The 22,984-nt window shown below is 48.7% G+C and overlaps 1 protein-coding gene across 1 annotated transcript in view; it reads left to right on the top strand.

The window, feature by feature from the left end:
* Window positions 1-22,984, top strand: part of TMTC1 (transmembrane O-mannosyltransferase targeting cadherins 1) — a 255,722-nt gene that overhangs the window by 8,489 nt on the left and 224,249 nt on the right. Inside the window, exons 2-5 of the mRNA XM_058282990.2 lie at window positions 6,112-6,289; window positions 14,634-14,707; window positions 17,469-17,645; window positions 19,397-19,600. Of these exons, the coding sequence (XP_058138973.1) occupies window positions 6,112-6,289; window positions 14,634-14,707; window positions 17,469-17,645; window positions 19,397-19,600 (633 nt within the window). The remainder of the gene's footprint in view (window positions 1-6,111; window positions 6,290-14,633; window positions 14,708-17,468; window positions 17,646-19,396; window positions 19,601-22,984) is intronic.

The following is a 22,984-nucleotide window of genomic DNA, read 5'->3' as shown; positions in this document are numbered from 1 at the left end:
TTTCTTGAACTGAGGGCTGCTTCCTTATGATTTGTATACCAGGGGTTGAAAACTCAGAGACCAAAGTTGTGGGGTGATACAGCAGTTGAATGGCATGAACTGGATGGAAGGCCATCTGTCAGATAAGTGGGAATATTCTCCTCTTCCAGGAATATGCCTTGTTTCATTCCGCTGCCAACGAGTAGTCAATCTGGTCTTTTTGATTTTCCATGTTTGATAGTAATATAGGCCTGAGAAGTATTCTACTGTCCTGAGTTAGCGAGGAGCTGTGTAAAACAACAGCTTCCCACTGAACTGAGAGGGATTTCCCAGACCTAAGAATGACTCGGACGAGTCCAGCTTGGCGAGCAATCCAATGTTTATTAGGGCTTATGTGGGGTCCTCGTCCTTGGTGGGGGAGGAGAGACAGTGTTTTGTGAATTCGATCGTCCACGCCTGCTAAGATGTTGGTGGGTCTTTTTTTTAAAACATAGTTGCTATGTGCAGGTGAGGCGTAAGCATAACTAAAAGAACGCAGCACTTGGCTCATGGTGAAAGGTTTGTAGGTCTAAAGTTGCTTACCGAAGCATGCAGGGGTGCAGGTGACTTCTGCAGAATGCTTGATGACGATCAGAGAAGCAGATGTTTGCATTGTGTACCAGGGAAGGAAAGGCCAGAAAGTGATAGTTTTACTGACTTTAACGCCTGCTCATTCTCAGGCAATTGTCTCCTTCAGCCTGAGTCATGATCCACTGAATCTAGCTAGGGGTTGGGGTGCTGAGGTACCGTGCATATCTATGATGCTCTTGACTATCTGAAAAGACAATAATGCCTGTCTTATGGTAAACGGATGCCTTCAGGTTAGGAACATTATAGTAATTGGCAGGGACTATGGCAGATGTGCGCATTTGTCCATCTAAATGGGTGCCCAATAATCCACGCGGACTCGTAGGCCCAGAGTTTCCAGGTTTTATGATTTTTCAAGAGAAACCAGAGTTTTTATGTGAAATCACCTGATAGTTAAAATGTCAGGAAATTTTCTTAAAAAAAGATGAAACAAAAACAATTTGCAGGCTAAGTCCAGGCCTGGGCAGCATGTTAGCAGCATCGAATTGGATGTTGATCATAGTCTCCCCTCTGGGAGCTGCTCACAGTAAGTGTGCTCCTTCAGTATCTCCCTCCCTCCTCCTCTTTTCTCCTTCCCACCTTCCTTTCATATGTTCATCCACATTTATTGTGTGACATGCATGAACCAGGCATTATGTTAAACACAGGAAATATAGCCTAAATATGGAAAGATTCTTTCCCCTGGTGTATTAGGCAGGGTTCTCTAGGGAAACACAATCAACAAGGGATATCTGTCAATAATAAGAGATTTATCAGAGTCACACAGCCGTGGGGATGCACAAGTCCAGGTTCCACAGGCAGGCTGCAACCAGGAACTCCAATGAAAGTCCAGTGAAGGTTCTTGATGAGTTCTGGGAGATGTTGACTGTCCAAAGACGAGCTGGGAAATTCTCTCTCAAGGCTGGAATCACTTCCCCTTTTAAGGGATGCAGCTGGGTTAAGCATCACTTACTGCTGATGGCAATCTCCCTAATTGCTGTAATTATAACCAGCTATCTATGATTTACCACTGCAGTAAAGTCAATGGTGACTAAAGTCCATAAATGCCCTTGTATTACAGTTAGCCCCGTGCTTGCTTGACCAAACAAGTGGGCACAGTTACCTGGCCGAGTTGACACAATAGCCTAACCATCACACCTAAGGAACTTGCTGTCATTTTCTCTTCCTTCTCTAGTCTGAGCATCCCCCATTTCCTGAACCTGCTGAGATATCACTTTGGGATGCTCCCTCCCCACCATCATCACCCTGAGCTCTTGTAAGGGTGCTCTGGTGTGGAGGTAGCACCTGGCGGTCTACCCACAGTGGCTTTGGACCCCGTGCTTCTCCTGCCCTCAGGGTGATACCCCTTCTTTGTCATCTCTGTATCTGGTAGGTTCTTCCATTGCTGGATTCTTTCACTACCAGTGATTATCTGTTTTAATGGCTCTTTCCTGTTTTGCTGTCAACTTGCAAGCAGATGCCTTACCTTACCGTGTACCTCTGAGACCCGCATCATGCCTGACGTGTAGTAGGTGCCCAATTCATAACTGTTGGAACGGCTTGAAATGAAAATAGTTGACCATTGTAATTCAGTGCATCTGTCAGTTTTTTGGGGGGTTGGTTTATTTTGATAGCCAGGACACAGTAGCTCCTCGGTCAAATCGTGGAGACCGTTTTAATCTGGATCGCTAGCATTTTCTTCTCTTTTGTATCTCAGTGTGGATCTCTACCCTTACACCTATTCTACCTAATCTGTTGGGATTGACTAACCATTCCAGCCATTTAAGCTCTGAATCACAGTATCCAGTACATTCCCAGAGTCAGTCTTTTGCAAGCTTGATACTCACACACTTTATATTTTCATTTAGGTCTTTGATGAAAATATTGAAGAGGACAGAGGACATACACTGGAAGGCTCTGTCTGTGGAGATACTAATTTAGTATTCACCGCTCTTCATGTTTGCCAGAAATCCATCTTATTCCATCTTGTATGCAAGGAGATTCTGAGAGATTTTGATAAGTGCTTTTGTTAAAATGAAGATAAAATGCATTTATCACATAAATAGGAAGATAATCATTTAAGCCCTTGTTTTTGTGAACCCATATTGGCTCCTAGAATCAGAGATTCTTTTTTCAGTGTTCACAAATAGAACGTGCTGTAGGATTTCGTTAGCGTTTCGTCTCAAGGTCACTCTTCTGTAGTGTGGAGACTTCACTCCTCACCATGTTAAACATTTGGGAAGTCCTCCTATCTCCAGGTTATTGAAGATTTTTCAATTTAGCTCAACCAGTGTCAGATACTCGTGTAGGACTGTTCCACCACTACCTATTACTGCAGTCACTTCCCATTTAACAATTTATACTTTGGGATCTAATTTAATTCACTTAAAACACTGGGTACTGTGTCCTAATCGGTTTCAGAAATAACCGTCTTCATGGATAATGCCTGCACATTTTCAGTCAGCACAAAGGGGACTTGGGCCCACCACTTTACATCATTTTTGTGCCACTCATAAAAGTGTGTGATGGAAAAGCACCGTTTAAATGATGCCTTTTATCTTTGAAGTGGTTGCGTAACAAATGCTTTAGAACAGTAGCAAGTCTACTCCTTTTTTACAAAACACTGCTGCTACTTGTAGTCCAAATTTGTGTCTACATTAGAGTGTCTCTGGGAATGAGTTAAATCCACCAGGCATCAGGCGTGGCGACAGCTCGCCTTCCTATCTGTTGCCTTCGGCCCCTGCGCGGCACCTGCACTTCCCGTGTAGACGTGGAAGAGTTTAGACTCGAGCTGGGAGCGGACCGGCCCTCTGTGGTTCTCATATACAGATGAAGAACCGGGGCATTCTGGTTAAGACTTTAGAAAAATGAAGCTTTTTCTGATCATAATACAATAAAACATTTGTGGAAAATTCTGAAACGCTAGAAAAGCACAGAGATGAAAATGAAGCCCATGTGAAATCTCACGCGCCTTACTGTTTGATACAGTTGAGGGTCATAGTGAATGCTGGCTCTTACCCGCTTTCTAAAACTTAATAGCTAGCACAAGTTTACTCTACAAGGTCGTTCTAAACTTGTATTGCTTTATTATACAAGACCTTTGATTACTCTTAATGTTTATATTTATATGTCTTTTAAAAACAACGTGGACCCATACTGTACCATGTTTTTGTAGCTCTCTTTTCACTGATGATTTCTTATCAATTTCACTCCATGTCAATGAATGGAGTTCCACGTAATCATTGTTCAGAGTCCATAATCATTCATGATATGATACTTGCAACATTTTTTGATTTCCCCTCTGTTAGACGTTTAGGTTATTTTCAAATATTTTACTTTTATAAATAGTGCTGCAAGATGCCTTTTCCTGGCCTTCTTTTTGGGGAATTTCCCAGAAGTGGAGTTGCTGAGTCAAGCATTATGTGCTTCTGAAACCCTTTGGTATCCGTTGCCAACCTAGAGCCCTTCCGTCCTGCCCACCCACAGCTGGACGCACTCTTGCCTCTTTCCGCTCCGCGTTGTCATGATGTGGGTGCATTTCAGGTGAGTGGCGCTTCGTCTGGAACCCTTGGCTTGATGAAGAGGAGGCAGGGGATGGACTGAGGGGCCGAGTCCCCTGAGGACCTGGACTCCCGCTGCTCAGTGGCTCTGCTTCCCGGACTTTCCCTCTCCAGCAGCCCGGCCCCTGCCTGCGGCCGCCGGCACTGGCACTGGCGCTGCTCTCTGGCTCGCCTGGACCCGCTGGTTCCCTGGTCCCCTGCCCGAGTGGCCCAGGCCTGCAGGCGCGGCACTTGCCGACCCCCAGTGTGTCGTTCTTCTAAACTCCGGTAGGACCCATCTCTGTAGAGGGCCTGGAAACGGCTGTCATCACTGTTTCTTAGGCTGATGTGTCTGAGTAGAGCTGAGAGGTTGAAATTCTGCATGAATCGAGTTTTTCCAACATGCGTGTGCTGTTTAGAGTCAACTGCCCGTCGAACCACGAGAAGACGGGCCTGGGGTCGCTGTCCTGGCCAAGGCCTGGCCCGTAGGCCGCGCTTAGACCACGCAGGCTGCCCGGCTCCCTCGGGAGCACCTGCTGTGACCAGATGGCTTCTTCCCGTAGCCACAGACCCAGCTGGGGACGTTGTGTTGTCATTGAACTTAAGGCAAACTGGAGAAGCCTGGCCGCTCTGCCTCTGTCTCAGTGAAGCGCCACATTGACCAGTCCACTTCTCTCCTCTGCGCGGTTCATTTTCAGGTTCTTTGTCATAATCTTGGAATCCAGGTCCCAGGATCCGTGGGAATTTACATTAGAAGGCGTTTAACACAGGTTCCGAGACGGGGTTCTGGGCCCGGCCTCTGACGCCAGCTCATGGTGGGGTGCAGTGCGGCGCGTCTTCTAGGGTGCCATCTGGAAATCAGGTTCCTGGTGGCACCGGGGCTGAGGGAACAAGTTCACGCCGGGTTTGTCCCTGCCAGGGCGGGGCTTCTGCCTCGCGCCTTGCCTTCGCAGCTCAGCCGCTCAGGCAGAGCCTGCAGGGAAGGCAGGGTGCTGGCTGCGTGGGCAGCACGGAGGGGGGGGCAGCGCGGGGAGGGCAGGGAGCGCGGGGAGCGGGGGCAGCGCCCGCCTCTGGGAGACCAGCTCCGCCGGGCATGTTGGGGTGTATTTGCAGCGGTTGCGCCACAATTCTGAGACAGGACAAAAGCGATACTCAGATATGTAGAGTGACCAGACATTGGCAGTCCTCTAAAAATAATTTATAACTTACTCTTGTTTTTATTAGAGAAGTCATGGGTGTACACAACGACATGCACAAAATAGGGGATTCCCGTACCCCGCCCCCCCACCTTGCGCTGGTGTGGAACGTTGATTACGCCCGATGGCAGCACCGTTTTCTTCCTGTACTGTTAACCGCAGTCTGCGGTTTACCCTAAGGGCCGCGTTGGTGTGGTGCAGTTCCATAGATGGTTGTTTTAAGAATTATTTTTAACATTTATTTAATTCCCACCCTGCCTTGTGGTTTGAGCTCGCTGTCTGTCCTCTGTGTCTGCTCGTCTTCTTTTTAGGAGGTACTGGGAACCGAACCTGGGGCTTCCCATGTGGAAGGGAGGTACCCAACTGCTTAAGCCACATCTACTCCCTGCTTGTTGTGTCTTGTGTCTTTTCTTGTTTCTCCTCATTGTGTCATCTCGTTGAGATGTCTCCTTGCGTCGCTGTGCCAGCCCTTTGCGTGAGCTGTCTCTCGTGTCTTTCTTGTCTTCTTTAGGAGGCGGTGGGACCTCCCGTGAGGTAGGCGGGAGCCCAACCACTTCAGCCACATCTGCTTCCCTCCATAGATTTTTAAAAAGTTTTTATTCTGCTCCTATATATACAATCTAACATTTCCCCTTTAAATCACATTCAGATACGTCTTTCAGGGCTGTTAATTACATTCACAATGCCGTGAATCCCTTATCTCTTTAAAAGTTGAGTCCCTCTGCTCTCCATGTGTTTGTGTTCTGTTCGTAGCTAACGCCGTATTTTGTTTCTGTTTTGTTTTTTTACAGGCTAAACATATTTTTGACTGGCATGGACCCCTTCTACTTCCACGCAGTAAATATGCTCCTACACTGCCTCGTGACGCTGGTGCTGATGCACACGTGTGACACGGCGGTCTTCCGGCACCGCGGCCTCGCCTTCCTGACCGCCCTGCTCTTCGCCGTGCATCCCGTCCACACTGAGGCCGTAAGTACAGCCGGGGCTCAGGGACCTGCTGAAGCAGACATGCGAAAAGCAAAAGCTCACCCATTTTTTTCCCCTTTCAAAAACCACGTCCCATCACAGCCCTGCTGAAGTGTTTCTCTTTATATAGCAATCATTTTGATTGACACTCTTTCTTTTTGAAAGTTCACAATTACCTTTCTTACACCTCCAGGATTAAGTGCTGTTTTCAGTAACTGCTCTTATTCTTACAGGCAGTAATAAGTGACCAGTAATAAAGGTTTTAGAAAATTTAAGTCCCAGCTTATTTTAAACAGCAAGGGGCATTTTGAGATGCTTATCACGTCGAGCCGTTATTCGTGTTCTGTATTTATTTTTTGCCTCTTTTCACTCTGCTCCCTATTTGTAATATTTATGATGCAGAACTGTGGGTGCTGGGTGGAGGGCCGTAAGAAGTTAGGGTGACACTCTTCACATGAGAACCGCAGGTTCAGGGGACCTACCTTTTGTTTTCTAAGTTATTTGATAAGAAGTCCCTTTATCTGGTGGGAGGGGAGGAATTAATTTAGACAGTAGGGATAGCTTGGCTCTCGGACCATCTAAAGTATTTACTTGTTCACGCACTGGGATGGCATTAGGAAGCCACGTGTTGCGCCTCTCAGCAGGCGCAGCTGATTTCCTTGTATGTGTGTGGCTGGGGTAGGCTCTGACGTCCCGTGCCACCTTTTAAAGAGTCCTTTCCAAGGCTCGGCCACTCCTGGACACTCGGCTCAAGGGACCTGCTTGAGACCCCACCCACGGTAGAGGCAGCACATTCCTCCTCTTTTCCCATCTCCCCTTTCACATTCATCCTCCTCTAGTTTTTAACAAAAATAAGGAATACCACTCAGCCATCAGAATCTTCCTGTCATCCTGGTGCACACACGTCCGAGGCACCTTACAAAGGAGCAATGTGATACACGCTGTCAGCAAAGCCGTCTTCAGTTACGACGTTGGTAAAACCAAGCGAGGGCTTCGTGCTTTCCCTGCCTTATACCTATTTCTGGAAAAAGACAACATGGCCTCAGAAACAGCATGGGGAGGCCCATACGTCAGTGCTGAATCTAGAAGTGGGGTGGTGTCCCGCGGATGGGTGTGTGTGCTGAACTGACACGGTCAGTCTGACTGGCCAGTTGCTTTCTAACGAGGGCTGGTTTTGCTAGTTGGGCTATATGATAGACAGTCCCCCCCACAAAGTAATACTAAACTCATAAACCCAAGGTTTTGACAGCAGTGTATTTAGAGTGATAAGGGAAAATAATTTTATCCAAAAAGTTACATTCTCAAAGGTGTAGAATGCCTTATTATCCCCAAATCTTTCAGTAAGTTTGACAGAAAGAGATGCTTCGGATTGAAATAGTATGAGGTCTTGTAATGGTCAGTTGGAAAGTCTTGGCAAAGCCGTTGTGCTGGACTCTGAGAACCTGTGAAAATAAATAATGACAGGTCACTAGCGATAGGTTTATTTAAATGATTTGCTTTCAACTGAATTAAAGGAGGACCTGCTTGAGTCCTCAGCTGGTAGATCATTAAAAATAATTTAAGATGCTAGATCGCCATGTGATTTTTACAGATGGAGAGTGAAGTCACTGCTGTGATGGGGTTGCTTCCATTCTCACTTATTTATGTGAACATTCTAAAAACTGAAAATTAAGAAATAGAATTGATGCCGTATGCTGTCTCATTCTAACAGTAGGTGATATTCAGTTACAGATGAAATTATTGAAAAAGAAACTACATCTTTATTATATGGATATATTTTATATTTTGTAATGATCAGTTTTTCTTAATTGTTTATGATATGTTGGAAAATTGTGTATTGATAATAACTGAAATAAGAACAAAACAAAATTAAAAATCTAACATTCATAGCCTGGTGGTTACAGAAAACGTAAAAACAAATTTAAGTATATGTAGTGTTATTACAGAGAAATAGGATGATAGCTGAAATATTTTAAAGCTTAATTAGGTAATACATTTTAAAAATGCCAAAGAAGTAATAAAAAGTAAATAAGAGTTCAAGGAGAAAAGATGCAAAATGTCTACCATCTGAAGAGGAGATTGTTCTGTTTGTATAAACGGAGGATGGTGAGCTGCAAACTGCTGTGACGTTCAAATTCCACTTGGTACATTTAAAACAGTAACATTATTGCTCTTTTAAAATGTCAGTATTACAATGCACTTGAAGTTAGATCCTTTCAGTTATTTGAAATGAGAAATTTTAAATATGATGAGAAATTTTAAATATGAACTCGAAAGGATAAGAGAGAGGCATAAGTTTTTGACTTACCAGGAGAAACCATCAAGGACTACCGAGTGCTGCAGCTGTGTGGGAAGGGGGGGTCGCAGTTTTAAGCGGAGACCTCAGGCAATACTATATTTCTGATCTATGCTTTTAAGTGCAGTTGGAAATCTGTGCTTGGAGTGTATTGGGAACAATTAATGCAAGAAGGAACAGGTGAGTGGGGCCGAAACAGTCTTCATCCGATGCTGGCAGAGAGGAAATGATGAACACGGGGAGCCTGGCCGTGTGAGCAGGAGCGGATGGGGTTTAGGTCGAGTTCTAAGAAGAAAATCCTATTAGCGAAATGACCTTTAAAAAGGAGTTGCAGCAGGCTTTTGTGCTAATTGAAAAGGATCTGTGGGACACAGTGAAGGGCCAGACTCGCCTGAGAGTGGACATGTCTGTAGGGAAGAATGTTTGGGAAGGTGTGTACATTCACAAGAAGGTGAGAGAGGGAGGAGGCAAAGGAACTTGACCTGCAGAACAGTTCATACACAAAACAAAATCAAGAGACATATTTAATTACAGAGATTTCTGAGAAGGACAGAGAAATAAGAGCTGCACTTTATAGAAGACATAGAACCTGAGAGAAAAAAAGACCATGTGGAGGAGAGCAGGAGTTGGTGGGAAATTACCTTGTCTTTGTAAAACAAGAATAAATGTCAGCCCACACGTTATCCCAGGAAGGATGGATGACAAATTTTTTAGATGGGGTTCAGTTTGAACATGTTATTTTGTGTAAATCCAATAGCTAGACTAGTGGATTTGCTTTATTGATTATGTAGCCAACAACTAGTTAACGAGTGCTTGCTTGGGACAGGACACTGGGGCTGCCGGGGGATGTGTGGGTGGATTCGCGGTCTCTACCCAAAATTTGTTCAAAGCACATAGAAAAGCCAAGGAACAAACACATAAATAGATGCAAAACAATGCAATATGTTGTGATGAAACAGAAACCCAAGGGCGAGGAAAATTATTTCCAATTTGAGTGGGAGGGGATAGACTCATCTGCTTGCTCGCTCTTTCCAGGCTGTTATCCGCCCGCAGGGTCTGGGTGGGGCTGGGGGTTGGGGGGTAACAACGAGGAAGCAGACCCAGACCTGCAGGCCTTGTGGTTCTTGAGGGATTTCCTGGCAGTACGTTCTCAAGAAATTCCATGTTTTCCATGAGAAAAGTCAGTAGAGAAATTGGGAAAATAAGGAAAATAATTATTTTCTGGGAAGAATGAAAGCTTAGCAGCTGGGAAACACTGACACATGGAGTCACAGGCTAGGGCTGATGTTTCCAGAACTGGGATGGGAACTCACAGACGAGGCTGGGTCCCAGGCTAATTAGCCAGCCTGGCTTGGAGGTGATACCCTGGGTTAAGTGAGCGCTCACGGCCTTGGCTGCGGCTAATGGGAATTATTCTTGCTGATAACATAAGTATTAGGAAGTTTATATGTATAGCATACTTCCTACAAATCCCATGAGTGGTAGTCCAGGAAATAGCAAGGCTTGGGAGTAAATTGCGTCCTTAAATTGACAGTTTCCACACGTGAGTCTGTGTGATGCTGTTACTCTTGCTATTTGAAATCTACCCAGGTCCAGCGTTTGCATATTCACTGGAGGCTACAGTTCTCAGGTTACACCTGCCTCCTAGGTTAGGAAACCTGCAGGTGGAAGCATTTGCATGTATTTTTTCTCGCTGTCTACCTCCCTTGAATCATGCTCCCTTATCATGAATCAGCCAAGTCATTTGCTGTTTCTCAGCACCCTACAATTTAATCTACCCTGAAACAGACTCAAGTTCAGCCTGCCTTGTAACAGACTCAAGTTCAGCCTGCCTTGTAACAGCATCAAGTTCAGCCTGCCCTGTAACAGAATCAAGTTCAGCCTGCCCTGTAACTGAATCAAGTTCAGCCTGCGCTGAAACAGAATCAAGTTCATGTAACCTTCATCTGTGCTCTATTCATCCTGTGCTGTCATCACTTTAGACCTCGCCTTCTAGAAACACCCATATATTTTTAGACCTCTCATTCTTGGTCCTTCTTGTTGGTTTCCTCTGCCTTTCTGTCTTGGAAGCAGCTCCCCCACCTCTGGCTTCCTGAAATCCTCTTCCCCTCTCCTGTAATTGTACTTTACAGGCCAGCCCTTCCACGAAGCCCTCCGAGATCCTCGCTCAAAATTAATCCCGTCTGTCCTCTCACGGTAATCATTTCTTCTCTTTCTGATGCTTGAGTTCCCAGTGTCATGGTTAATCCCCTCTTGGCTCCCCACCAGAATTTAAGCTCTTTGAGGCAGGGTGTATCCTCCCAGCTGGCACAGACCTGACAAATTGGAGATGCTGGGAAAAGCTTGCTGACTGCAGAAAATGCAGTTACTGGTGAACTGAGTCAGTGAATGGCTGGGTGGTGTAGACACATCGTAGCTGATGGCAGGCACTTCTTTTTAGCACTGGCTCCTCGGGGGTAGGAGGTAGGTGTTGAGTGAATTTTCGGTGGTTGAGAACCGGCAGTAGAGCCTGTCAGTGTTAACGCTGACGTTTCAACACCCCGCTCAGCTGCTGCTCCAAGGGGGGCTGCATTTTTAAAAACCTGGGCACATCCAGCTGGCACCCTCTGCAGTAGCGGCTTCCCAGGAACCCCAGCTCGCTGCAGGTGGGAAGCAGGGCTTTAGGGTGCCTCTGACACATTCCTTATGCGTGCCTACCTGTGATTGCCTCGTTCTGCCTTGCTCTACCCAGCGTCAGCGGGCAGTCGTGCCCTGAGTTGGGCACGTCCATTCGGACTGCGATGAGTGTCCCTCCAGGCTCAGATGGCTCATCTTATCCCGAGCCGTTGTTGCTAGCGAGCGGGGCCTTCTCTGGAACCTTCAGGAGGTCTTGGAGGCAGTGCTGAGCTATGTGCTCAGGTGTGTCGGCTGAGCAGGGCTACCTGGGCCTCACAGGTGAACTGCACAGTGGTGCTTGCACTGCCTGCCTCCCCGTGTCGTGGGTCCTTCCTGGCTTGGCATCTAGTTCTCTGTTTATTAACAGATCAATGAAGAGTGTGTAAACCAGTCAGGCACACGAGGTCACAGCTCTCAGCTCCGTGCTGCCAGTGGAATGCTTGTGCCGCGTCCGGGTGTTCTTGTCTCAGGTTGCAATAGAATTTGTCTCTGTATATGACTTGATGTCAATCTTTTTGCCTGCAAATCATTGAGGTACTCTTTAGTTTAGATTGTAACTCATAGTGTTATTATTTAGTGAAGTTCATTTAAAATATCCATGTAAACCTTAAACCACAAACCATACAGAAAACCAGTCTCAGTGCTTGAGAATCCAGCACCAACATTTACTGAGCAAGGCACTTCATATGTATGTATCATCTTGCTAATTACAGTAATCACAAAACCGTGTCTTGGAGAGTTTAGGAAACAGCTAGCACATAGACACTCAGATGGTGAATGAAGAATCCCAAATTCAAACCTTGAATGTCTACTTCCAGGGTTGTTTCGTTGCCTTTCAATCATGCTCCTTTTATGAGGATATTTTTAGGTATATTTCCCAGAAAATTATTTTATGCTATTAATTGTTACTTGATTCTTTAACGCATGATATACTCCAAGTCCTCTGCGATTAGGGAGGTGCTGTTTTTTCTCTGCCTGAAACGTCAACACTGTTCATTTCTCTTGTGAAGTCAACTTTAAGGTTCTGTTCAAATGTGACCTGTACTTTAAGGCATTCTTTAACCATACCCCCTTTTTCCCTTTACATTTTTATTTCTTGCATTCTAAGTGATTACAGAAGAACTGTACAACATCTTAAGTGGTGAAACACTGCAAAGATTTATTAGGAGCTGTCTGTCCCTCCACTCCCCTCCATTCCAACCCCCCTCTGGAGTAACGTCTTCTGAAATAATTGCAAATGGTAAAAAAGGTCGCAAGAATGATGTAGAGGATGGCCATGCCTTCTGTGCAGATTCACCAGTTTTTAACATTTTGACGCGTTTGTTTTATTCTTCCTCTTTCTCAATATGTGAATCGGTATTTATTCTTGATGCATTTGAGAGTAGGCTGCGTTCATGTGCTTTTACACCGTAGCACTTTAGTTGTACGTTTCCTAAAACAAGGCATTCCTTATCCTTCCTCTTTAGTCGGAAGCAGTTGCCAGCCTTTCATTGTCTTTCCATAATATAATTTATAGATTTAAATATAATTTAAGAATTTATATAAGGGTTTACATTATATAAAATGCTATCAATATATTTATTATAAAAATAATCATAACATGATGTGTAATATGCATTATATTATGTTCTTATAATGTAAAATATATTATGCATGTTATATTGTTGATAACATGATTGATATGATAGTTTATTAAAATTACATAAATCAAAGTAATGTATTATAAATATGTAATAAACTCAGTATATACATATGCAATATATTATGTATTTGTAACATAACTATAATATCGACTGAAGTAAATAATATATTTTGATATATTAAATTAAAATGAGTTATTAAATCATGGTATAAGTTAGGATATATTAAAAGAATGTACTTAATGTTAAACATTAGTGATGTAATTCTATTTTATTACTATACAAATATCTGTATTTCTATAGAATGATCCTCATCTTGGATTTGTCTGATGGTTTCTAATGATGATATCCATGTTATGTGTGCCTGGCCAGAATGCCATCTAGATGGCGATGTGTCCTTCGAGCATATCACATACAGAGGCGTGCTGTAATCTGTCTGCACTTTGTATTGGTGATATTACATTTGATTACCCAAAGTGCAATCCAGTGTAGTCCATCTTCCCGTAGTATAATTATGCTCTTTATTTTGCCAGCTAATTATAATTGATGACACACTTTGAGACCCCGTACATGCCCTGTGCCTCATCACACTCTCACGTCCTGTGTTGAGCGTCCATTGGTATGTCTTGAGGTTTGGTTGTTTGGTCCTCAGTCTTTATTCTGGTGGATGTGAGAAGGGTTATTTCCCACCTCCGCTGCTCTCTCCACCTTCATTGTCTGGCTTTTAAGGTTAAGGATGCTTTCGCTCTCGTCTTCACTTCTTTGTTGGGGGCAGGTACACGGGTCCGTCTGCAGGCACAGCTGTGTCTACTGAGCGAGGCGCTCTCATCAGTGTGGACTCGTGGCTTGCGGTGTTTTCAGTGGTTGACAGACCCACTCCTGTCCTTTCTTTTGATGACCAAATAGACTCAGATTTGGTCGGTGGAAGTTCCCGTGTCCTCTGACGTGGGCCCGCCAGTTCGAGCCCTTTCTTACTTTCTGACAAGGATCTGGTCCAAGCTCCTCTGTGTCTCCCCCACCTCAGCCTGAACCAGCACTTCTCCAGGGAGCCCCGTTTCCTTAGGGGGAGGCTTGTGGTGAGCGCCAGGTGGCTCTTCGCTGTTGGGGTATCTTGCTTAGGCCCTTACACTCGGCAGCCACGAGTTCAGACTCCGTCCCAGTGTTGCTGGGTTTATTCCTCAGCTTATTTTTCCCTAGTACTCTGTCAATATCTTCTCATTCATTAGCACCCTGGCACCCCAAGACAAGCAGTGTGGCACTGAACCATTGCTCAAAAATATTTTTAAAGAAATCAATGAATGGGTAAACTTTGATGTTGTGAATCAACGCTTTAGAAAAAAGAGATTAAAAATGAAGGTAAGCATGAGAGTCCTGCCCATTCCTTTCTCCTTTTCTCCTTCTTAAGGTGGTTTCTTAGGAAAAGTTAAGAGTTCAGCATTCAGAGGGCATGGTGTAGACAGCCTCCTTAAGTATTTAGAGAATAGATGGAGGGATGGATAGATGGACGGAACGCTAGAATGGTATGGTGCACATGGCAAAAAGTTAACAGTTGGTAGGCCTGGCCGTGTGAGTGGGGGATAGCATGGAGTTTTCTGTTGGGTTTTGTACTATTTTGCAACTGTTCTGCAAGTTTGAATTTACTTCAAACTGAAGATCGATGGGAAAAAACCACGATAGCTGCAGGAGGCCAGTCGTACCGAACGGCGCTTCCCGTTGGACGGTGGCTTGCGATCAGCTGACGCTGTTTTCCCTGTAGGTGGCCGGGATCGTGGGCAGAGCGGACGTGCTGGCGTGCCTGCTGTTCCTGCTGGCCTTCCTCTCCTACATCAGGTGGGTCCCTGCTGGTGTCCCTCTGTGGGATTCCTCTCCCGCCGGGCCCTGGGACATTCGCCCCGTGGTGGATGGAGTTCCTCCCCGAGAAGGATGGCTTCTCGGCGTTGAGGGCTCAGCGGGCCTCCTGGGGACGGGGACAGGAAGCCGCCTCCTTAGCCCAGGCTGGACCGCTGGCCTGCAGCCACGCTCTGCCCACAGCGTGGCCTCACGAAGGGGCCGCGCCCGGCCCTGCCCTGCTGGCCGCTCACTTCCTGGCCCTTCTTTTATTTATTTTTTAAATGTTACATTCAAAAAATATAAGAGGTCCCCATATACTCCCCACCCCCTCACCCCACTCCTCCCACATCAACAACCTCTTTCATCATCGTGGCACATTCATTGCATTTGGTGAATACATTTTGGAGTGCTGCTGCACCGCATGGATAGTGGTCTACATTGTAGTGTACACTCTCCCCCAGTCCACCCAGTGGGCCATGGCAGGACTTACAATGTCCAGCATTTTTCCCTGCAGTACCACCCAGGACAACTCCAAGTCCTGAAAATGCCCCCACCTCACATCTCTTCTTCCCTCTCCCGCCCTCAGCAGCTACCGTGGCCGCTGTCTCCACATCACTGCTACCATTTCCTCCTGGCCCTTCTTGCGCTCAGTGTCTGACAAGTTTGGGACTTGGAATCTTAGCTCGGAGCCAGAACAGATGGGGTGCAGTCCTTTCTTCTACTTGTCTGTGATTGTTTTATTTTTCCTTTACGTTTTGAACCTCATCTGGTTTTACCTCTTTATATGTGTTTTTTTCTGTTCATAACCCTCACCAGAGTAGCCCAGAGCTTAAAATGACGAGACTGAATTGAAGGCAGTTTCTCTACTGTATTCTTCCAAATCACACATCCTTTCACCAGAATAAGGAGCTCCTTGCTTTGGGAAACTGAAAAGCAATAAAGGGTTTTCCCATTATTTTGCCTTCTCTCACCTCCTCCCCTACGATGGTCAGATGCTCACCAAGCTGTGGCCAGTCTACATGGGTGAAGACATAAAGACGTGGGTAAAGAAGAGAGGGCGTGAGCGCCAGGCCAGGCTTCCGGGCCTGGGCCCGGGGAGGCGGCGAGGCCTGGGGGTTCCCCCGGGTGGGCTTCTGGCCCAGGACGCGACCGCCTTGCCGTCGGTCAGGTCATCGCAGCACCCACGCTGGCCCTGCGGCATTCGGGCTGTTGGAGACGCCTTGTCCCACACCGGGGTTCTCGTTGGGGTGACAGTGCCCCTCTCCCGCCAGGAACGTTCGGCGATATTTGGAGACGTTTCAGTGGTCACCCAGCTGGGCTGGGGCATGTGTGGGCAGAGGCCGCGGGGCTAAACGTCCTCCAGGGTGCAGGCTTCCCCAGAACCGAGGGTCCAGCCCAAAATGCCAGTAGTGCCGAGGCCGAGAAACCCACTAAAACCCACTCTAGAGCTCGGCTCGAGAGTGACCCTGAGAGTCAGTCGCCTGTGGGCCAGGTTTCCTTTTGTTTACGAGAGGAGCCTCTTCTACACGCACACCTGACTCCCGCTCTGTCCCTAACCCTATGAACCAGGCTTCAGAAAGCTTAAAAATTAACCTCCAATTGGACATCTGTGTCCTACTTACACGGGTGTTAGAACAAGCTAACACTCGCGTTAAGTTGACAGTGTTCTCCGGCTTTTTCAGTTGTGGTGGCTGTATTTTGGGAGTGGTATCAGCACAGTCCTGTGCATGTGAGAGAGAGCCACGTTTTTAAGGGCTTTCTGTTGTGCTTGCCTGTCTCACTTTCAGAAATTTAAGCCGTGGATTGGCTCTGTAGAAAAATGCACAGCTCCTAAAAACCTTGCCTACACCTTCATGTTATTGTTCCAAGACAAAACAAGGGTAAAAAGCCACAAGTGCAGAAGTGTGGACCTTTCCTTGGAAGGAGTGGGAGCAGATGGGTGTGGCGGCCGCAGAAGGAAGAGCAGGCTGCTCGGTGAGGGCTGGCGCTATTTTATAAGTGAAAGAAAGGCTCTGCCACACTGCAGAGGGTTTAAAGATCTCGATTGGAGTGTGAGCTGCGAAAAAATATGTTTTTCCTAATACGGGTTCATGGGAGGTAAGTTTAAAATGCAGATTAGCCAACAGAAAAGAAAGGAAGGTGAGAACGTCTCTGTTTTTTATCACAGAGAGAAATGCTGATAAAATTTTGGTATATACCTCTACCAACTTATTTGTTTTGTGTACAAAAGCATGTAAAGACATTGTCGTGAAAGTAATGATGGCAAACATTCATCATGTCATAATCACATGGTCCTCCATGCGTGAGGGGGCCGAGGCAAAGTGAGGTGAAGTATCTTGCCCCCTGTTAATTGTTAGTTAAGTGCAGAGCTTTGGTTTGAACCCAGGACCCTGTTACAAACCCATGTTCTCCTTCTGTGCATGGCGCTTAGTAACCTGCATTATTCACTGAAAATATACTCCCTCCAGCACTTTCCCGTGTCTCTAAATAGATCTCTCTGCAGCATTTTAAATGGTTTTTCTTGTTCCTTTGTTGGCATTCACCACAAGTTAAGCACCAGATTCTCTGGTTGGATCTCTGCCTTTTTTCATCTTAGCAATTTTAATGTGTCTATGATGAACTTTTTTGAAGAAATCTTTGCTCACCTACGTAATTACTGAGAGTAAAATGAAATGGGTATCAGCGCTTCTCCTTAGGAGGCGCTGGTTGGTAGTGGTCACCGTCCTTCTCAGATTAAAAGCCCCTGGGCCTTGCTTTTCAGGAGCTTGGATCAGTGCTGTGCTGGGGAGGGGTCCCCTCCCACGGCCTCGCCCCCGTTCCTGCTGCTCAGCCTGTTCCTGGGCACGTGTGCCATGCTGGTGAAGGAGACGGGCATCACGGTGTTCGGAGTCTGCTTGCTCTATGACCTCTTCTCCCCGTCCCACAGGCACCAGAAATCGTAAGTCATCTTAAAGCTCTGCTCCTAAGCCCTGCGTGTACCGAGAAGAGTTACTTAAGAAAGAGAAATACAACGCTTTCTGAAATGCCACCTTATCTTGGATGCTAATTTAATAAATGAGATTTATTTCATTAACATAAATGCATTTGATATGTTCAGACTCTTCAACCTTTTATTAAATCAATGACGACTATGAGGTTGACTCACTGTTAAGTCAGACTTTTTTCCAAAGGGGAGAGATGTCTCTTTTCTTCCTCAAATCATCTTTCTTGACCTTCGTCATCATAAACTGCCAGACAGCGAGTTCTGTGGAAGGAATAATCCTGCTGCTGAGAGGCCCGGAGGCTCCGTAACGCGTGTTCTGTGTTTCCCAGACACGTTTTGCTCTCCTCCTCAGCCAGAAACCTTCATTCTTTCCTCGATCCTTTCACCCCACTTGTTCAAAATAGACTTTTTCTGTGCCTGGACCCAAAGAGCATATGGGCTCTTGGGAGAGAGACATTACACCAGTTCTTGCATGGAAAATTGATTACAGTTGTGGCAAGTGCTGTGAAGGAAACCCACGGGGGATGCACGGCGGCACGCAGCCCGGGCCGTCGGGAGCAGCTAATGCTGCACGCCACGCACCGCGCCGGTCCCAGGCAGTAAGGCAGGTGATGCGCTCTGCAGCCCTGTGAGTCAGGAAGCAGGAAAGCACTTTCCTTTAGTGAGAGAGTTTATCCCTAAATTTTACGTTCAGGCCATCCGAATGGAATAGGATTTTTGTTTTGTTTGACATCACCTTTGGGAGGAAGTATTTTCAGTGAAAGATCAGCTCCTGAAAGCTACCTTTTTCCTTCTTTTTGTAAAACTTAGGATGTAATTTCTGACCGGTAGGAAAAGCATTCCCTGGTCCTGTCCCCTCCCCTTCTCCTTGGGTGACCATGATCCTGAATTTAGAGCTTTTCATTTCTAGGTTTGTTCTTGAATATCAAATAACATTCTTTACAGGCTTTCAAACTTTGTGTAAATTGTATCACTTGCTTTGTTTCCATTTAACCTTAGATTTTTGAGTTACACTGAGGTTGACACAAGTGGCTGTACTTCATTCATTGTAACTGCTGCAACTTTTCCACTATCAGAATTTTATCCATCCCTCTGGATTTTTAAATTAGATTGTTTCCACATGTTCCTTTTGAGAACTCTGCTACCGTGGATTCTGGGCATGTAGAGGAGGTACCTGTGCACAGGGACCTGCTGAGGTGGGGTCAGCTGCGTGGTCACAGGGAGATGCCTGAAGTTGCCCTGCGTGACCCGCCGGGGCGATGCTCCCCGTTCACGCTCTCACCTTCATTGGTGCCACCAGACCTTCCCCTTCCTGCCACTTTGACGGCTTTGAATCGCATCTCAGGGAATCCAATGAGAAGAATGTCTTCCGACTACACTGGGTTGGCTCGGCTGTGAACCATAATTTCCAAGATCACGAGAGTGCAAATCGCGACCACTGAGGCAACCTACGAGAGAGGGCAGAGGGGGCCGGAGGGCGAGGGGCGACCAGGAAGGACGGGCTCCCAGCCTCTGCAGGAGGCCAATCTGCTAAGGCCTAAAATTGAAACACAATCAGGAAATAAGAATACAAGTATGTTACTTAAAATACGGGGGGGAGGGGGCAAATTACAGAAACAAGCGGAGCCCCCGGCCCTGCTGCCGAGCAGGGCCCAGGGCGGGTCGCTCTCCTCGGGCCTGATCCCCTCCTCTGTCCCCTGCCCCAGGAGCAACGGGGTGGTCCGTGCGCGCAGCCCCCCGCGGCCCCGGAGCCCGCAGGCCCCGCAGCTGCCGGCGCACCCCCACCGGGAGGTCGGGAAGCAGCGCTTCGCCCAGCGCGGAGCCTGGGCCGCCTGCCACGCGCCGCCGCCCGCTGAGCCCACGAGCCCGGGCTTCCCGGGGTGTCCGCGGGCCGCCTGGAGCGCGCTCAGGTACGGGGCACGGCGCGGGGCATGTGGCGCGGGATGCGGGGCGGCGCGCAGGGCACGGGGTGCGGGGCGCGGGGCACGGGGTGCGGGGCGCGGGGTCTGGCACGGGGCGGGGCCGTGGGGCGCGGGATGCGGGGGCACTACGCGAGGGTGCTGGGCCCGGGTTCCCCCCGCCCCCGTCTGTAGGCCAAGCCCTGGCGGGCACAGGCCCCCGCTCCTGCGCCCCCGTTTCCTGGAGGTTTATCAATCGCAGCGAATTGGCGGGAGGCCCGGGGCCCACCCTCCGGCGGCAGGAGTCCGAGGACGGCGTCCCGGCTCCTGTCTCGGGAGGCTGGCTTCGTGCTTTGGCTCGGCCGGGAGCCTTGGCACAGCGTGGCCGGCGCGCGCTCAGCCGCCCCAGCACGGCGCAAGGCTCGGGCAGGACACAGTTTAACAAACGCGGCAGTTCCGCTCTGCGACCCCAGCGCGCCTCCCATGTCGTGCGTCCCTTCTCAAGGCCTGTGATTCCAATTATTCCCTCCTTTACCTGCCCTTCTGTAGTTTGCCTCATTCGTTCATTCGTTCACATCAGCGAACCTTTGCTGAGCATCTCCCCTGGGCCAGGCACGCCCTTGGCACTGGGCGGGGGGTCGGGTTTTGGCCCTTGTGACGCCCCTTCCAGAAGGGAAGATGGGCAGGGTGGTGTGCGGTGGCCAGGAGGCCTGGCGAGGGTGGAGGGACGCGGGCGGCCGTGGACGGCGGTGGGCTGGGGGCCAGGGAGGCCTGAGGAGCGAGGGGTCAGCCCTGCAAGGCCTGCGGGGTTCCAGCCTGAGGGTCATGGGCGAGTGGGGACAGTGGGGACAGGGGGCGGGCAGGGCCCGTGAGGCAGGGCGGGGCTGGCCATGGAGGGAAGTGTGGCCTCCATCCTGGGGGGGAGGGGAAGGGTGGGCTCCATCCTGGGGTCAGGAGGCCGGGGAGCTTTACATTCTAAGGGTGGGAGCAGCACGGCCCCATTTCTGCTTCCTTGTGTTCGCGCGCGGCCTTCTGTGTCTTGTGCGTGGAGGCACTGGGAACCCGCGGTGATGGGGCGTTGCGGGTCTGGGGCGCGGCGGGCCTGAGGCGTGGTGGGCGTGGGGCGTGGTGGGCGTGGGGCGTGGTGGGCCTGGGGCGTGGTGGGCTGCGCAGGCTCCTCCTGCTCCCCCTGCCAGGGGAAGGGTTAGGGGCTGCTCTGCAGGCGGAGTGAGAAAAGAAGGGCTGCGGGTGAGAGGGAAGGGGAGGAGGTGTGGTGGATCGGGATGTATTTTGAATATAGATCGAGCAGAACTTGCTGATGTTTGGGGTAAGGGCTGGGCAAAGGGAAAACTCAAGAATTTTTGAGCTTCTGGCTGGCACAGCTGAGTGGCTTGTGAGGGTCGGTTACTGATGGAAGGCTAGAGGAGGAAGAGGTTTTCTGCATAAAATCACAGGAATGCGTGAAATTCCTGAGGGAGACGGAAGAGGGAAAAAACAGACAAAATATTGAAGAAATCCTGTCTTTTTTGAGGAGGTGTGGAGGGAAAGAAGGTAAAACAGTGGAGGAGATGGGGGATTTCTTTTGAGTAAGATGGAGTTAACCCGGTGGAGAAGCAGCGCCTGGCAGCAAGGCGGCAGTGGTGCTGGGGGCAGGGCTGCGGTGGCTCCGCTAGTCGCCGTGCCCAGCTCCGGGGCAGGGTCTGGCAGGCAGCAGCTGCTCCCGGATTTGTAAACTGAGTAAGTTGACGAGTGGACAGTAAGAGAGAGTTGGAATTAATCACAGATGGACCACTTTCAGTAAATTTGGCAGTGAAAGAAGGGCTGGGAAAAGTGGCTAAAAAGCAGAGGGAGGTGAGGTGTCTGTTTTCTTCTCTTAGATTTGGTAGACGAGTGTGCCTGTTCACTCCTCTGTGCGGAGGGGAGGTGAGAGGTGCTGGGCCCAAGGGGGTGAGAGGCGCTCGGTGGTGCTCCAGTAAATAGTCATTAAAAAAAAAGATCATGGGGGAAAAAAAAGAGAGACAAGGGGAGAGCCAAGGTGAAGCGCAGCAGAAACCAGGAACTGAGGTGGCACAGGTGACAGGGAACCTCTCCTCCCATCCGACATCTCTAGGATCAGATCCCGGTGAATTCTAGAGGAGAGAAAATAAGTAGAGAAGACAACACAAAGAGCAGAAACAGCAGGGCAGGAGGAGGGGAAGGAGGGGAAGTAAATAAATCAATTTTTTTTAAAAAGTCAAAAATATAAATAAAATACCTTTGAAATAAAAAAATAGCCAACTCTAAAGAAAGGAAACGTGATTTACAGCGTTTGAGATTCCCACGTAAAGACTCCCGTTATGGCTGGTTTCACGCCACCCCTGACGTTGCTGAATGCACGTGGGAGAGAGGTGCCCTGGCAGATCGTCCGGTATCATCTCTCTAGAGACGCGCATTGGGCGTCAGTAACGCAGGAGCCGTGAAATGAAGGATGCTGACTAGGAAGTGGTGTGTTCTGGGTATTTCTTACCTTTGTTTTAAAGATGACTCGTTCTGTTTTAAGTTCAAGTACTTTGATTTTTAGGAGTGGTTCTGTTTAGCGACCAGCTCTTGTAATTCCTGAGATGTGACCGTCAGCTCCACCGGCCAGCTCCAGGGCCCAGCGCGGGGTCCTCGGGGAAGGGCTGGCACGGCCGTGTGATCTGCGGGCAGCGCCCGCTGTGTCCTCTCGGGGTGGACGGCATGGGCACGAGTCCGAGCCCGGGGACCTGAGCGGTGAGGAACCCTTGCCAAGTGTGCAGGCCGAGCCATGGACGCGGGGTCCCAGCCCTGGCCTCTGCGCCCGTGCCTGCCCCCCAGGCTCTGAGGTCCCGCCAAGGCGAGGATTTCGCTGTGGGGGAGCCCCTGCCGTGGTCGGAGCAGCCCCTGCTGCTGGCCGCAGGGACAGGTGCTGGCAGCGGCCCTGGCCCCCACGGAGGCGGCTCACCTGGCTCCAGCGTGGACACTGCTCGACCCGGAGTTAGGTGGCGCACTTGGCAGGGCCGCCTCGGTGTTCGACCCTAAGCCCCGGGGTACTGCAGGGACGGGCGGCCGGAGGGCAGAGCTCACTGCGGAACTGGCCTGACGGTCGCTGGGGCCATGCACCTCTGGCTGTGTGCCGTTTCCCAACTTCAGAAGGATGGTTGTTGTGTGTTCCTGCGTCAGGAAGGAAGGCTGGCATCTGCTCTGGAGGAGGAATTGGGTTAGAATTAAAAACTGAGCTGGAAGTGCTGCCTGTTCTGTCAGGAGGTGATAGGGTCCAGCAGAGAGACCCAGTACGTGATAAACCAAGATCTGGAGGCATCTGCGCTGGAATCGATGGAATGTCAGTGCACAGTGCCTTTTCCTGAGTTGCTTCGTGAGGAGTGAGAGGTGTTTTGT

Source organism: Dasypus novemcinctus, chromosome 20 (genome assembly GCF_030445035.2).
Source record: "Dasypus novemcinctus isolate mDasNov1 chromosome 20, mDasNov1.1.hap2, whole genome shotgun sequence".
In the NCBI taxonomy this organism is placed as follows: Eukaryota; Metazoa; Chordata; class Mammalia; order Cingulata; family Dasypodidae; genus Dasypus; species Dasypus novemcinctus.
Note: the sequence above shows the minus strand (reverse complement) of the source record. Positions and strands in the feature narration are given on the sequence as shown.